General features: G+C 36.3%; 1 protein-coding gene across 11 annotated transcripts in view; it reads right to left on the bottom strand.

Moving 5' to 3' along the window:
- Positions 1-16335, bottom strand: part of UBE3A (ubiquitin protein ligase E3A) — an 84312-nt gene that overhangs the window by 15892 nt on the left and 52085 nt on the right. For all 11 annotated transcript variants that reach the window (XM_058666522.1, XM_058666526.1, XM_058666524.1 and 8 more), the window contains 2 exons: positions 10242-10543; positions 6872-8127 (listed from right to left, as the gene is read on the bottom strand). In XM_058666522.1, coding sequence (XP_058522505.1) covers positions 6872-8127; positions 10242-10543 — 1558 coding nt within the window. The remainder of the gene's footprint in view (positions 1-6871; positions 8128-10241; positions 10544-16335) is intronic.

The following is a 16335-nucleotide window of genomic DNA, read 5'->3' as shown; positions in this document are numbered from 1 at the left end:
TTTTTCTTTTGGTGAGTTAAAAAAATGCAATTTTTCAAGCAAGCAGTGTCTTGAAAATTTAAAAGAGCAGCAATATACTTAGTTTCCTATGCCTATGAAATGGTGCAATTCACAACAGGTAAGGTCACAATAAACTGAATCAAGCAAATGCACACATGTCTGCACTACTTGATGCTAAGGTCCACTACTAACCGTTACTACAGTAGAGGCCCAATTTTAATTTCAACGTGTACAACTTATATTTTCTTAAAAGTAGGTAGGACATACCCTCTGAATATCTAACATTCTTTCAACTGCAAACCTGAGGCCAAGAACTTTTTTATATCTACAGAGTAACGAATAATGTGACTAGTCCTAGTCATGAGAATAATCATGAAATGAGCACTAAACTGGAATGTGAAATGCTCCTGGTACAATTTGTTTACTGATATGCCTAACTATCCACGTGCAAAAGTGCCTCCAAATGATAGCTGTTTGAAAAAAAGTTACTTCTCAGGATGAGTATTTCCCAAATCAGAGCACTGAAGGATGCATGTAGAGTAAACAGAACTTTGAGAGTGTTTTTGACCAACGAGAATATTACCAGAGTATTTTATACAGTCCTGCAGTGATCAGTTCCTTGGGTAACAGTATTCGTTTGCACATTACGGTGTCTAGAATTGATTTTAAGGTTTACAACCAGCAGGGAGAGAAAAAAAATCAGAATGTATTCCAAATAGTAAAGGTGTTTTGTTAAACTTTGGTTTCAATTAGATGTACAGAATGGTGTGTGTGTGTTGGAATGCTATGTAAAATACTCCTTCCTACAGGGTGGAATAAAACAAAAAAAAGAGATTGAAAAAGTAGGTAAAATTATAACCTGCCTAGGACAGACTATGTGGTTCTAAGATTTTTATGATTTAGCCATTTTTTAATGGTTTTAAAGAAAGTCTGCTCTTGTTCAATAGTTGTCTCCAGAATCTACAAAATGGCTTTTAGGCCAGGGTTTTTAAGAGAATTCCTGAGCCATTATATTATCACCATTTAATCTGTCATTTAATCTGTCAGTTTGGTTAAATAATTTAATTAAGGTGTTTCTTTATCCGCCAAAAAATGTAAATAAAAGGAGCAATAGTCTTACCACTACAGAATCATGAATGCTTGATAAAAGTATGAGAAGTAGTTCAACAGAACAGACACTGTTAATACAATGCATTGCTAACTTTCAAAGCAACTTAGCTCTTTGATTTAAATCTCCACAATTTTGTGTCCTCAAAGGAATCCAACAAACTAGTTAGTTCTAAAACTTTAGAGTCAAGTCAATGTACGTTTGAAATTAACCTTGGGAACAAATGTCCTACACTCCAGTCTTAGCTCTACCTAAGGCATGTCATAAGAAAACTGAGACAAATTGATCGTTAACTCTTAAAAATTTATTACACATCTGTCCACTTCCACCATTCTCTACTCTATGCTCACCTTGATTGCCAAAAGAATTTAATGCATTATGTTCTATAATGGTAACTGTAAACATATAACTTTAACTCTTTAAGATGCATCTGTAAATAAACATAATAAATTAATCAATACATGTTAGGTGCTTAGCTAAATTCCCCACACAAAGTAAGTGTAAGTTTGCTGTTGCTATTACTTTGTTACTGGTTCTAAAAATTTTTTTCTGGGCTTGTGAAAACCTAAAAACCATGACACTACAGAATAAAAATATCCCAGTAGTAACAGTAACAACATCATGTAAAACTTCACACACAGCAACAACCATATTAAGGCAGACAAATATTATTAATCCCATTATCTGACAGCAACCTTGAGATAATGAAAAGTTAAATAACTTGCTCACGTCACAAAAAATGAGAAAGCAGAAATCCTAAATCAAGCAAGTTTCCTATTGCTGCTTTATTGTCCTTCACAGTGATTAGCAATAATTAGACTTGAGTGTAACTTATTTTCTTTTCAATTTTTAATTAACATATTATTTAAAATCAAAGATACATTTGTTTTTATTTGAAAGGCAGAATTACACAGAGAATGAGAAACAGAGATCTTCCATCCACTGGTTCACTCCTCTAACTGGCCACAATGTCCAGGGCTGAGCCAGGAGATTCCTTCAAAGGTTCTGAACATGGCTGTAGATGCCCAAGAACTTGAGTCATCCTCTGCTACTTTCCCAGGTCATAAGCAGGGAGCAGGAGGGAGTGCAGCAGACAGGACATGAACCACACCCATATGGGATGCCAGCATGCAGAAAGAGGAGTAACCTGAAATGCCACCCCACTGTCAGGACCCCAATATGTTATCATTTTCAGAATCAAGATTTTAATTACACTTGCATATAAAGAATGATTTGAAGAGCAGTTGGCAGTGGAATTCCACAGGTCAAAATTTCAAAGTGCTATCTGTATTGTACTGCTATACTCAAATGTGCATGGGGCTTTAGAAAAAAATACTCCATCTTTTAATAATACATCAGTAACCAGTCCTTAAAAAAAATAATAACAATTTTGACAGGCTATTATAATGGAAGGGGTTGCGCTTCCTTAGAAGAATGCTGTAAAGGCTAAACTATAAAAGTGTACTACTATTTTGTGTAATAGATATCACTTAAAATTGAATTTTTAAAATCAGGGTTTTTTTATATTTTTTGTGAACAATAACTGTACATACAAGCTATATATATAAAATGAGTATTAATCAAAGTATGGGAACCTACATTTTCCCTCCTTTAGTATTGCTGATTGGAGGCTCACAGCTTCCTTTGCCCACACAGCATATCTTAGGTTACTGTGGAATAAATGTAGTCTGGTCAATGTTATACTTACAAGAGTTAAAGGTAAAATCCTTGCCACTAAGAACTCTGTCCTGTCTTGTGTTATTACATAAAAACTATGCTCACCTATAGTTCAAGAAAAATAACTTAGAAGTTGCACTCCAATAAAAATATTTTAAAATTTTCTAGGATGTCTAAGAAAGATAGCTTCAACTACTCAATATTACTCTCTGCAAAACTCCTTGCTGGTGGCTAGTTTTAAACTATTAGAACAGGGCTTTAGAACAGATCACATAATCACATCTGTTTGTAAAGGAGTTTTATTTCCAATTCCACCACTAACTTCTACTTAAAGCTTCCTCACAAGTAATTCTAATGATGCTGAGAATCTGTAGATCTGCTTCATTTTCCCACTTACCCCCAAGAAACTACAAGCATGAAGTTAGTTATTCGTTTCAGTTAGCATAATTCATAAGCAATAACAATGGCAAATGCATTAATTATAAAATAATGAACATACAAGCTATGTTTAGCCAAACTATTAAAGAGCAATCTTATTCTTAAAGTACATGGGTCAACTGACAAAAACAAACAAACAAAAACATCAAGTTTGTGTTTCAATAAGTTAGAGTGTTTGCCAACGAAAACGTTAGAGGCCATATTAGAAAGTGTACTAAGCACCCAGATAAAATGGGCCAGTGACTATCCAGAAGGAACTGGGCATACTTTCTCGACAGAGGCTTGTCATCTGTGGCAACCACCTCTATCTGCACTGGCTCCTTTTAGACGTTCAAGTCCAATTCTACATCCACTCATTGCTCATGGTTCTTAGGTATTTACTCTGCTGTCCTCATGATCCTCTTTAAGACGTGGCAGTTCCCATTTACTCGCATATAGATGATCTCAATGTTTGTCTGTGTTCATGTGCATTACTGTACCACAAGCCATCTTCCCAAATACTGGCTCTACTAGAACATGTGGAAAGTCCTACAAAAGCTATGGACTCCAAAACAAACCTCTGACTCGGAAGCTCTAGAAGGCATGTCCTTAGTTGTTTTATATTTGCTTAAGAAGGTAGTTCATAAACAGCAATACTGTCTCCTGATATGAAACTCATAACCTCAATTTCCTACTAATTTTAAAAGTAAATTTTTACACTTTATTTTCATACTATTCTTGCAAATACTTCGTTCAAGAAAAATGAGAGATTATCTACATTTAAACCTCATTGCACTAGGATTCTTTTTCTTCAAATGGAAGCAAAGTTCTGAGTTCATGACCAATACTATGCCATTCATTCGGTAACCATATAGTGAAACTTAAGAAAATAAGCCGCAGGAGAAATATTCAAGCAACTTAAGCATTAGTATGGTAGGCATGTTTCTTAAGCAATTCTGATACTTCACTGTGGAGCCAAGTTATTAATTCCATTAATTCTAAAATCCATTTTTGTTTTTTCACATTTTCTCACCTCTGAAATAAGCATTTTAAACTAACAGTACCTCATAATTACTCCGTGGAATTATTTTTCCTTAGTAGTAATAAAGCAACAGTGTATCCTACAATCAATGGTATGTAGTTTCAATAACATAACCACTAATTTGTCCAATGCAATCTAAAAACTCAAATGAGCCCCCCCCCCCCCAAAAAAAAAGGTCTTCTCTAAATAACCTACTATGTAGGGAAGGGAAGGATCTGAAATCACTTTTCACAGTAACCATATGATGTGAATTAATGTGATGACCGTCACTGTCAACTGCTCTTAGTATTTCAATTATATCTAGGTAAGTTATCAACTGACTTACAAGACCTATTTATATGTCGTCTCAACTTTTCAAACTTTGTCCTTAACCTAAAGGAACAGATGAAATTAAGAATAAAATCTGTATAATGTTAATATTTACTGCCTAAATAACTAGGAATAGTTAAGAAACTTCTCAGTGAGCACCAACTCATTGCATTTCCATTGGTTACCAAAACACCTAACACACTAAATCACAGTAATGAACTGCAAGTACAGACATTATCCAGAGAATTCTAATTTTAAAATAGCATCCAGTTTTGACATAACTATATATATAACTCACCAAAAATTTTGCTGGCATAATTAAAAAGCACATTGTTAATTTTACTCTAACAATTGCTTAGAAGGTGACTAAAATCTTAATTGGTTGTTTCTTTACAACCCCAGAATAAAAATTTGAAACAGATAAAAGTATCTAAACTTTTGTTGATCCTCAGTTTTGAGAATGTAGGGGCAAAAAGGGGGGTAAGAAGCAAAGTAAGTCTGGGGAGAGAAATCAGAGGGCAGGTAAGAAAGTGGACAGATGTTCTACACCCTGCAATAAATCTTACAGAGAGCACTTTTATTTTATTTTACGCTAGGCACGGATTTTTGCAGAACACAGGGGGGAGTATTCAACTCAAAGCCAAACAGAATGAAGTTTGGAATTCATAATTCTATTCTAGCAGAGGATGTGTACAGATAGAACTCAAAGTGCTTTTCCTAAAACTTTACTTGTAAAGAAAATGTTATTTGTTTAATTCACTTATTTTTTTTGGGGGGGGGGAGAGGAAAAAGACAAGGTGGTGGGGCAGGGGAAGAGAAATATGAGAATCTTGCATCTACTGGTTCACATCTCAAATAGCTACAAATATTCCAGCATGGGCCAGGGTGAAGCTAGTAACTCCACTCTGGTCTTCACAGGGGTAGCAGGGACCCAAACTGGGCTGTCTTCAGTTGCCTCTCCAGGCACATTAACACAAAGCTGGATTGGAAGCCGACTAGCCAGCATCCAAATCAGCACTCTGTTATGATGCCCAATGTAGCATGCAGTGACTTAATGTGCTGCAACACCAGCCCCTTCTCTTACATTCTTACAAAATACATTACCCTTCTGCTGAACTGTAAAATAAGCTGTAATCGGGCCATTGTTTTGCCCTTATATTAATTTATTATTCATGGAGCTTCAAACTACAGAAATAAAACAAAAGCTAACCAGAAGCAAGGATTATTATTTCACACAATTAAAGGCTTGATACTCTCACCACTAAAAATCTGAGTGTTTAAGTAATGCTGAATCTTTATTCAACACTATAAACACATTTCCCATTTTTAAGGAGGCAAAAAATTCCAGTAACAGCAATTTCTGAGATATAAGTTTTTTCCATTGGATCACAGATTCACAAATTCTCAGATTAAGAAAAACCCATTCTAAAACTTAAATACACTTTAAAATAAAATTTCTTACTGGTTGTTACATATTCTTGCTCTTAACATAAAGACTTTATCTGTATTTTTAAATGAAATTGAAATTTAATTGAAGTTAATGAGAAAAACTAACAATGACATGGATACATACACTATAATTACAATAAAAATCTAAGCACATTTTGACAAATGCAAATTTTGGCAAAATATGACTGGCAATCGGTTTTTGTCTTCTACCAAGTTCTATACATTTACCTAAAGGTACTAAAATTCATATCTTCCACGTAAGAAATTAAAGAACAATAGCCATTCTCACTGGAAAAAAACAGAATAGCAAGGTACTTGAGTTTACAAAACTTTCCTAGCTCAATCTACCTGGATTTTATTGGTGACAACTGGCACCACTAAAATTCTAGAAGAGGTGCTATTTTCACAGACTTTTATTGACAACAGGTACCTACCTGGCACATGATCATTCATGAATAAAGAAAGCTCAAAATACTGCAACTGTGTATTTATAGGACAGAAGTTTTTGAACAGAATTTGCAACGTGATGGAGAACTTAGGTACTTACTGTGTTTCCACATTTCCCTTGTAACTGTTTTACCCAACACTCTTGAATGGATACACTTTTGGAGTTAATGGTCAAGATTCAGAAAACTCATTGCTTTTCAAAAAGCGGAGGAAATCATTGTATAAGACAAGCAATGCATAGAACATATTCATAATCTTTCAAAGGTGCAAAACTTAAATGTAAGATCAGAAATGCCCCTGCATGTTATATGACACTTTCACTTCAAAAAGTTATGTATAAAATGAATTCACTAAATATTCACAATATCCTTATCACTGGGTTTTAAAATTAGTACTGATTTTGAACAGTTAGTCCAACTTACCCGGACAAGTGCATCATCTATGATATGGTCACGTCTGACTTTGAGTCTCAAATATGGATTCAACTGCTGTCCTTGAACTAAGCTGTAGAGAACAGTAATTCTTCGTTCACTGTACATGCGAATTCTATTGTCATAATATAATCCCAAATTCTTTGTGACAGCATTCAATATAAAAGGACATGTCATAAAAGAGAATTTGTTCTCCGTTTCTACTTTGAAAAAAGTATAATCCTTATCCATTTCTAGAACATCATTCAGTGGTTCATTAATAAACTCTTCAAAAGGAATAAGTGGCTTTCGACAATCCAGAGCTTTAACACCAAGCTCAGTCTCCAGTGGGTCCACTCGAGGACCTTTCTTGTTTCTTCTCTCCTCCCCCAGAAGCTCCTGCAGTGTCAACTCACTAGACTCAGGGATAGGCTCTTCATCATCTTCTTCATTGTGGTTTGTGTCCACATCTCCTCCAACTACATTTGCATAGTAAACCATTTTCAAGCACTTGGAAGCAGCAACAATGGCATCATCATCATTCACCAGATTCCGACTGTTAAATTCATTGCTTATGACTTTGTAAGTAATAAGTTGTTGAAATGTTTCCATCATTCTCCGAATCTGGTCTGCACTGTATTTAGACCAAAGTCTAATCAGCTTTCCTTGGGCTGCAAGGGGTAGCTTGCTCATTGCTTTGCAAAATAATGGCAAAGCCATTTCCAGATATTCAGGACTGTGGAGATTTCTATTCTCCATTACAATAATAAACAAATTCAGATAATTAGGATCTCGGGAGTATACATTGTGATATGTCAAATCACATTCTACGTTAGGTGACAAATACACAAGTGCATTGAGAAAGGCAGTTTCTATTTTTTCATTAGAGAGCAGCCTGGTATACACCCTTCTAACAGCATCAATATCCACAGACACATCCTCGGGGCCTAACTTCTGCGTATTGTTGTCTCCCTGTGAACCCTCGCTGATCCTCGATGACGATGCCTCTGAATCTTCTTCCATAGCAGCGGCAGCAGCAGCAGAACATGCAGCTTTCTCCTTTTCGTCTTCATCCTTATCTTCATCTTTTCCTTGAAGAGATTTCAGTTCCTCCTTTGTGTGTTGTTTGACTTTACGAAAGCTCTGGACCAATGCCTCAGCATTTGAAAAAACTCTTCCAATAACACGGATTAAAGGTGAATAATCCTCTCTCTCTCTACATAACTCAAGAATTTCATATACCAAGTCTTCAGTCAAGTAAGTCACATCTACAAAACAGAAGGGAACAAAGCAACTTATTTTCATATTACATCTGTTTACTCTGTCACTGTAAGTTGTGGCAAAAACTCAAATATTTTAAACTCAAGCAGAATTGTAGCAAAAATATATGCTTAGTCTTTCTTTTTCCAGAAACGAACAATATCAACAACCTATTTTTTTAAGATTATTTCAACAATATGTAACTTTAAAAAAAAAGATTTCTTTATTTTTATTGGAAAGGTAGATTTTACAGAGGAGGACAGAGAAAAACTTCTCTTCTTCTGGTTCACTGCCTAAAAGGTCACAACAGCCAGAGATGAGCCGATCCACAGCCAGAAACAACTAGTGGGTCACCTACATGTGCGGGAGGCCCAGTGCTGCTGTCCCAAGCTGCCAGTAGGGAGCTGGGTCAGAAGTAAAGCAGCAAGGACACAAACTGGTGCCCAAGGGGGATGCCAAGCACTTGAAGGTGGAGGATTAGCCAGTTGAGCCATCCTGCCAGACTCAGACAATATGTGACTTTAACAGCCCAAAATAGTTCAAAATTTCTTCACAATCAAGACATGTCAAAATGTAGTAGTGTAACACAAAAATGCATGTGTTCACTAACCATAATGCATTCTACCCACCCATAAGCAGATATACTACTAGTCTCCTGAGAATTCTGACTTTTCACTTTTGCTATACTTAAAACACTACAAATGCAAGTTTTAGGGAAAAAAAAAAAGACTTTCTTCAGCATATTCTTAGAAACTTTTGTCCTTTTCTATGTACTGGTCATGTGTTTGGCCCACTAGTTTGTCTCAAGCTGTTGCAACACCTGAATGTTGCATCTGACTCGCAGGGCTTGAGACTGGACTTGGCTCCCAATCCAGCTCCATACCAGAGTCCACTGTGGGAGACAGCAGGGTAGATGGCTTAAACACTTCAGCGCCAGCCATGCCAAAGCCCTACTTTGCGTTTTCGAATCCCAGTTCTTTCTTCCGTGTCCATTTCAAGTATTTGAAAGTGAACCAGAGAATAGGACCATCTGTATTCAAATTCATTTTCTTTCATTCTCTCTCAAATCAATCAATCAATCAATAATAATAATAATAATAATAATAATAATGAAATGGTTCTTTTTGGGTTTTCCAAGTTCATCCCAGGGAGGCTATTCTGTAGATGAGAAGAATATATCACTTTTCATAATCTCTGAAGTTGAAATTGTTATCTGAAGATAGAAATAAGGATAGAAAAAAAATCAACGTAATAAATCATAGTCTATGAGCAAATAAAAACAAACTGGGAAGAAGGTAACTTAGGAGCAAACAGGTAAGAGGGCCTAGTTGTCACCGAAGTTGGTTTCCTCTTCTTCCTGGGCACAGAGCTGCAGCATATTTCCTAATTTCTCCAGTTTTTTGAAGCCAAAGCTTTCCCATTTCTGGTTAATAAAGCAAAAGTATTTCATGTTGGAAGAAAAAAAATGAATGAAATACTTTGTTTACTACATATCTAGACTGGGGAGGGCAATGGGACCCCACCTGGTTAAGCCTTTGCTTGGGCTGTCCACAACCTATATGGAGTTCCTGGGATCCCACCTGTTTCCAACCCAGCTTCTTGCTAAAGCACCCAGAATGCAGCAGACAATTGCCTAAGTATCTGGGCTCCTATTCCCCACGTGGCAGACCCAGAGGAGTTTCTGGGCTCCTGTCTTCAGCCTGGCATAGCTTTGACCATTCAGGCATTAGAGTAAACCAGTGGAAGAAATATCACTTTTCCATTGCCTCACTCTCTGTCACTCCACTTTTCAAACGAAAGTCAAAAAATGAAACAAAACAACAAAAAACCCTTTATTACCTTGTTAATACTCATTACTTTCACTGTGAGGGGGAAGAGATTGGAATTTAGGATTAGGGGGCAGCTTTAAACATTTTGCAATCCATACAAGAGTCTTTCATAATATACATTTCCTGTGAACTTTCTAAAAACTATTTTATTTCTCTTTCTTAACACAGTAAATTGATTTCACTCCACTGTGATTTCTGAATGTCACCCAATAAGCAGCAAAACAGAGCTCACACATTTAAATCTCAACGTGCTTTTCAGTCAATAATTCCAAATTAAAAATTAAGCATCTTACCTTTAAAATCAATCCGAGGTCCTTTTCCTTCCTTCTTGTTCATTTTTATCTCAGAGTTGTTCGGGGCACCTTTCGAGTTCTCAAGGTAAGCCGAGCTTGCTCCTTTCTTGGAGGGGTGAGGATCACAGAGTTTGGCATTAATCTTATAAAGCTCGAGGGCTTTAATAGCTGCTGCATTGTTATCCATACGATGAAACGTTGGACAGGAAGCACAAAACTCATTCGTGCAGGCCTCATTTCCACAGCCCTCAGTTAACTGATGGTAGTAGCGTTCTATTAGATGCTTTGCAGCTGCTCGCTTCCTGTACCGACATTTAAACAGTAAGCATAATCGTTAGTATGGCTCTCAGGCACAAAGCTCAACATATCATTAAGTAAAAAGTTAGTAAAACATATAAATGTGCATATCACCTAAAAACTAAAAACATTAAGATAAGGGCCTATTAAAAGCATCAGTCCAGTTTTCAATCTAACCACAATTTTTTCAGTGATTCATGAATATGATTTGTTTAAAACAGAGTTTTTATATACATAAAAAAATTTCCCTATCAGTAACCCTACAGCAAGTGTCAAAACAGTTCTACAAATGCAGTATTTAGTCTAGAGTTGGTGCTTTCTTGAGAGAGTAAAACATAGGATCATAAACCCAAAGTTGTCACTAAATCTCATTAATTCCTTCTTGTAGGAACATACAATATTTTAGATTCCTTTGAGCAAAATCTAATACTATTCTTACTTTGTGAATCTGAGGCATATACATATATCAAGGTTCCATTCCCCTTTCCACCCCACAAAATCTACTGGGAATACCGATGAGGGGATTATTTCATCAAGTTATTCAAATCAAATTCTATTAACTGATGATATCACCACACTTTAAGTAGTCTACTGAATCTAGAAAAACAATTCATAGCTTTTCTGCTTGGGTCAAAATTCACAAACACTGGAATAAAAACTGCTAAGAATTAAATTTGTAAAACAAAAAAACTCACCTAATTCTCTAAACGTTTCTTCAACTAGCTTACTAACGTAATAATAAATGGCCAATACCACAAGAGTTTACATCTTCTTAATCATAAACTAAGCAAGCTGGTAAATAAGAAGATAATGAACCAAAATAAGTCTAGTTTTACCTCAAAAGTAGGAATCCAACTCTAAACCACCAGGGTAGACAACAAAGAGTGATCATTTAAACACATTCAAGCCATTCTGGTGCTTCTAGTTTGAAATATCCCATGCAAATGTACCACTCATGCATGCAAATAGAGGGGAAAAAAGAAACACAAAGCACACATAAAAACTGCATCAACAGGACCTAAGAGGCAGTACTGTATGCAGCTATAAAGAATTCCATCTTTGCAAGTATTAAGAATTATTATTCCAGATATATTAAAGAGGAAATTGACAGATAGAAGTGAAATGTAGGATCTAAAGCATTTAAAATACATATTGCTATTCTGCTATCCAGGAAATAATGGGGAAGATATTTCCCTAATCACACATAAAATGAGTATTTCTTTTCTGGAAGTAAAATGAAAAATCAAAAATCGTAAAAATGAAAGCCAGAGTTGTGCCATGACAGGTTAATCAATACCTGCATCTCTTGCATCCCCCATGAATGCCATTTTGAGCCCCACCCACCCCACTTGCAACCCCACTCCTCGCTAACACATCTGGAAAGGCAGTGGAAGGAAGATGGCCCAAATCCTTTGGCCCGGGCACCCATGTGGGAGACCCAGATGAGACTTCTGGCTTGGGCATGGTGTAGCCTTGAATACGGCGGCTATTTGGGAAATCAGTCAGTGGAAGGAAGAGTGGTGATGTCTCCCCACAACTTCACCTCTTCCTACTCCATTTCTGTAACTCTGCCTTTAATAAATAAATCTTCAAAATAGTCAGAAAATATATATCACCTTAATCATTGAACAATAAGAAATATTAAGATCTACATTTGGCAAACAAAAGTCTTCCTGACATATCACTGACAAAAAGTCACAAAGCAGAAGCTTTTTACTGCAAAGCTGTGATTTTCAAAAAACCCTTTTTTAGTATTTTTCTATGATCTGCACATTAGTACTGTACCAAAGACTAATATAAACAAGGGGAAAAGGCCGTGGCCCAGAGGACATAGATGTCATTGAGTCCCGGAAGCAGTTTCCAGCCCAACCAAAGCTTACGGCTTGGGAAAGCAGCAGAGGAGTCCAAAACCTTGGGACCCTGCACCCACTTGGGAGACCCAGAAAAAAAAATTTACTGGCTCCTTTCAGACAGCTCAGCTCCAGTGGTTATGGCCATTTGGGGAAGACTTCTCTGTCTCTCCTTCTCTCTCTGTAAAATCTGCTTTTCTCATAAAAACATTTTGAAAAATGAAATTAAATGGTAATAGACTCTATATAAGAATAATAATGGTTTGGAAAAACACATGTGCTGTTTAGAATACTGCCTGTTATATACTAAGCACTGTACCAAGTGCTAACTGCTATTATTGTTGCGTCACCCTCACAAGTGGATAGGTTGGCGGTATTAACTCTCATTTGGGCGATGCTCAGAGGAAATTGCATACCTACTAACAGATGTGAATCCAGGCTTACTCCCAAATTTGAGCTTTTAATTCTATCACAGAGATTTAAGAATAGCTGCTCGAACCAGTATGCTTCTGTCCCCAGTTTACAAACAGCATCTGCACCGACGATGAAAAGGCCGTGTACAAATGTTCATGCTCTTCTTAGAAACAACCTTATTACCTATTCCTGTTTTCTTATCCCAATGACATTATGAATTATCTAATTGTAACCACAACCCCATTTAATTGAAATATACAGAAACATGAAACTCAGAGCACATAACAAGCCTCCAATTTGGAAACTTCTAATGTTCTGGTAATAATAAATACTAATAATGCTTTGGTAACGTTCCTGTCCAAAACTAATTCCTGTAAGGAAGTTGCCAAATCTCATCCATCATCTGTATTTTAGTAGCTCAGAAATATCTTCTTCAATAGTTTCAAATGTGGGAAGAACATGAAATTCAAGTTTCGATACCTATAAAGTTAACACATACTGAAGCATCATTTTCTTTGTGTCTATGGATGTTTTGTTTTCTGTTGTAACAAAAGAAATGCATACTTTTAACACACTACTCAGCGTACAAAGTCTGAAATAAATATTTGCTGGCCTTTCTCCAAAAACTGTTCAACTGTTAATTTACAGTGAATCCTCTCTACTTTACAGTGACCCTTCCATCTAATAACCTGGATTCCACTTCTCTTTCTTCTCTTAATCAAATAAATGCAATAAAAATGCATATCCTTTCCTCATTATCATATATATATATATGCGCAGAGGGAAGACAAAGAAAGGAAAATAAAAAATAAGAAAAGGGAACAAAAAGAAAAAATATTAACAGGAGGCATTCCTCTTATGCATTCCGTTAGTGGTACCTTACCCGTCATCCACAATCATACCTGCCCAAAAGAGGAGCTCTATATATCCTGCTTTCCATATTTCATCATATCCAGATTCTTCTTAATGCCAAAAAAGTACCATCTGAATTTTTTTAAATTAAGAATGCCTTGCTTATCTAGTCAGTAAAGTCAAGAGAAATTTTTCTAGAAAAAAGTTCAAAAAATTACTAAAGACTATTGGACTCAAACAATATTTTCCGTTTGATTTCTAGTTAGTGAGATATTCCTACAAATGAAAGTTCTATAGAATAACCATACATGTACGGCATGGCTTACTGAATTAAACTTAACAGCACCTGTCTATTATAAAACAGTTTCACCATAGAGGTAAATATACTGAGTCATTGTATGATTTTGAAATGCATTTGAAAAAACCAAGGTAGACTAGTGACAGAAACAAGGATACACAAGGTAGACTAGTGACAGAAACAAGGATACACAAGGTAGACTAGTGACAGAAACAAGGATACACAAGGTAGACTAGTGACAGAAACAAGGATACACAAGGTAGACTAGTGACAGAAACAAGGATACACAAGAAAGCAACAGTATCTATCTAGGTGGCAGGACAAAAGGTGTGTAAACCATCAAAAAAAAAGCTTCAAAATATAAATGCTGGGGGTAAAACTGTTACCATATTTTAACTTTGTAAAAAGCATGTAAATTGAAAGCAGAAAAAGGGAAATGTCTGCATAATCAATGACACTTGACACCAATGTTTGCTGATTTTTAATTGCTTTTTGGAGAGTCCTACACTTTCCAAAAAACTGTACAAACACGAATAGTTATGACTGACCATATATGTAATGGCAACTTAACAGTGTGTCAAGCAAACACACATTTGGAAAACATACATGTAATGTTCCCATACACATGGCAGACAATGCAGTCAGAATGGCAGCGTAAGTAACCATAAAATTATCTGGGATAGAAGCAATTAAAACAAGTACTAAGATGATGAAGCCTAAGAAATCAGCAGCTATCAGGAAGTGAAGACGTGACAATGAATTTCACTGGAATAAAAACTACAGAGTAATGATAAAACAGGGGTGAAAATAAGGAACAGAGAGAGAGAGATCTTTAAATGCTGGGAAGAGGCAGTGAGCATCAGGTACTCAGGTCCCTGCAAAGCAGATGGATGGTAGAAGCAGGCAGTTCTGGACTCCTTGTTTTCAATTTGGATTAGATACAGCTGCAGAGGCTTTTGATGAGTGAATCAGAAGATACAAGATTTCTAATAATGAATATTTTAAATAAATGAATATTCTAAAAGACTATAACCGATAAAATGAAGAGATGGTTCTGTGACATGACCACCCCCCAAAAATGACTAACTCCAACTAGTTTACTAAAATAAAAATTAACTCAATGTAGCCATTTGATTTAGTAGTTAGGACGCGTGTTAAGATGTGCATGTCTCACACGGCAGTAAGTAGATCTGATCACCACCTCCAGTCTGTTGTTTCTTTTTTGTTTTTAAGATTTATATTTATTTGAAAGACAAAAAAATGAGGAGAGCTAGAGGAGAAAACAGAGAAGTCCTCCAGCCACCAGTTCATTCCGCAAACGGCTGTAACGGCAAGTGCTAGGCCAGTCCAAAGCCAGGGGCTTCCCTTGGTTCCCCCACGTGAATGCAGAAACGCAAGCACGTGAGCCATCCTCCAACTGCTTTTACATTAGCAGGGAGCTGGCTCAAACTAGAATAGCCAGGACTCAGACTGGCACCTATATGGAATGCTGACAATACAGTTATGGCTGTAACGACTACACCAAAATGCTGGTCCCAGCTATGGTCTTGATTCCTGCTTTATGCTAGGATCCTTGGGGACAGAGGTGAGGGCTCACATACGTGGGACCTGAAACCAGTTTCTGTCTCATGATTCAGCTCCTCAGTCACTGCAGGCATTCAGGAAGTGGACCAGGGAATGGAAGCTGTCTCTCTGCATCTTGAATAAATAAACAAACAAAAATTAAACAGACCCCTATAAAGTCAATGATGCAGAGCCAAGCAACTGATACCACAGAAATACAAAAGATTAGAGTAAAAGCAAATACATCCCAACATATATGGTATGAAACGGAAGGGATCTTGGACACATACACATTAGTAAGATGCAATGTTAAAATTAGACAGTGACCTCCAACAAAGGAAGATTAAATCAGCACCAAAAACAAAGTCAAGGATGACACTGCTTTACAAAATTCCTTCCCAAGCATCTGAAAACTTAACACTAACCCTTTTAAAATGACTTCAAAGAATTGAAGGGGAAAATTTTTCTGTACTCAATTCTATGAGGCTAGCATTAATACAATACCAACATAACAAAACAAAAGCTACAGTTAGTATTTTTAATGAACACAGACCCAATAATCTGCATAAACTAACAAATGAATCCGTCAACAAATTAAAAAGATCATGAATCAGGATGAATAAGGATTCATCACAGGGAGCCAACATACACAAACCAATAAATGTGTATGTCAGATGAGCAGAACAAATGGGAAAACCTCATGATCACCTCAATAGATTCAGGTATGCATCCGTTAATATTCAACACCATTTCAAGGTAAAAAAAAAAAAAAATTCTGAACAAATTAGGTAGAGAAGGAGCATATCTCAACATAATAAAG

Source organism: Ochotona princeps, chromosome 6, assembly GCF_030435755.1.
Source record: "Ochotona princeps isolate mOchPri1 chromosome 6, mOchPri1.hap1, whole genome shotgun sequence".
NCBI classification, from domain to species: Eukaryota; Metazoa; Chordata; class Mammalia; order Lagomorpha; family Ochotonidae; genus Ochotona; species Ochotona princeps.
This window is presented reverse-complemented; position numbering and strand designations above follow the sequence as displayed.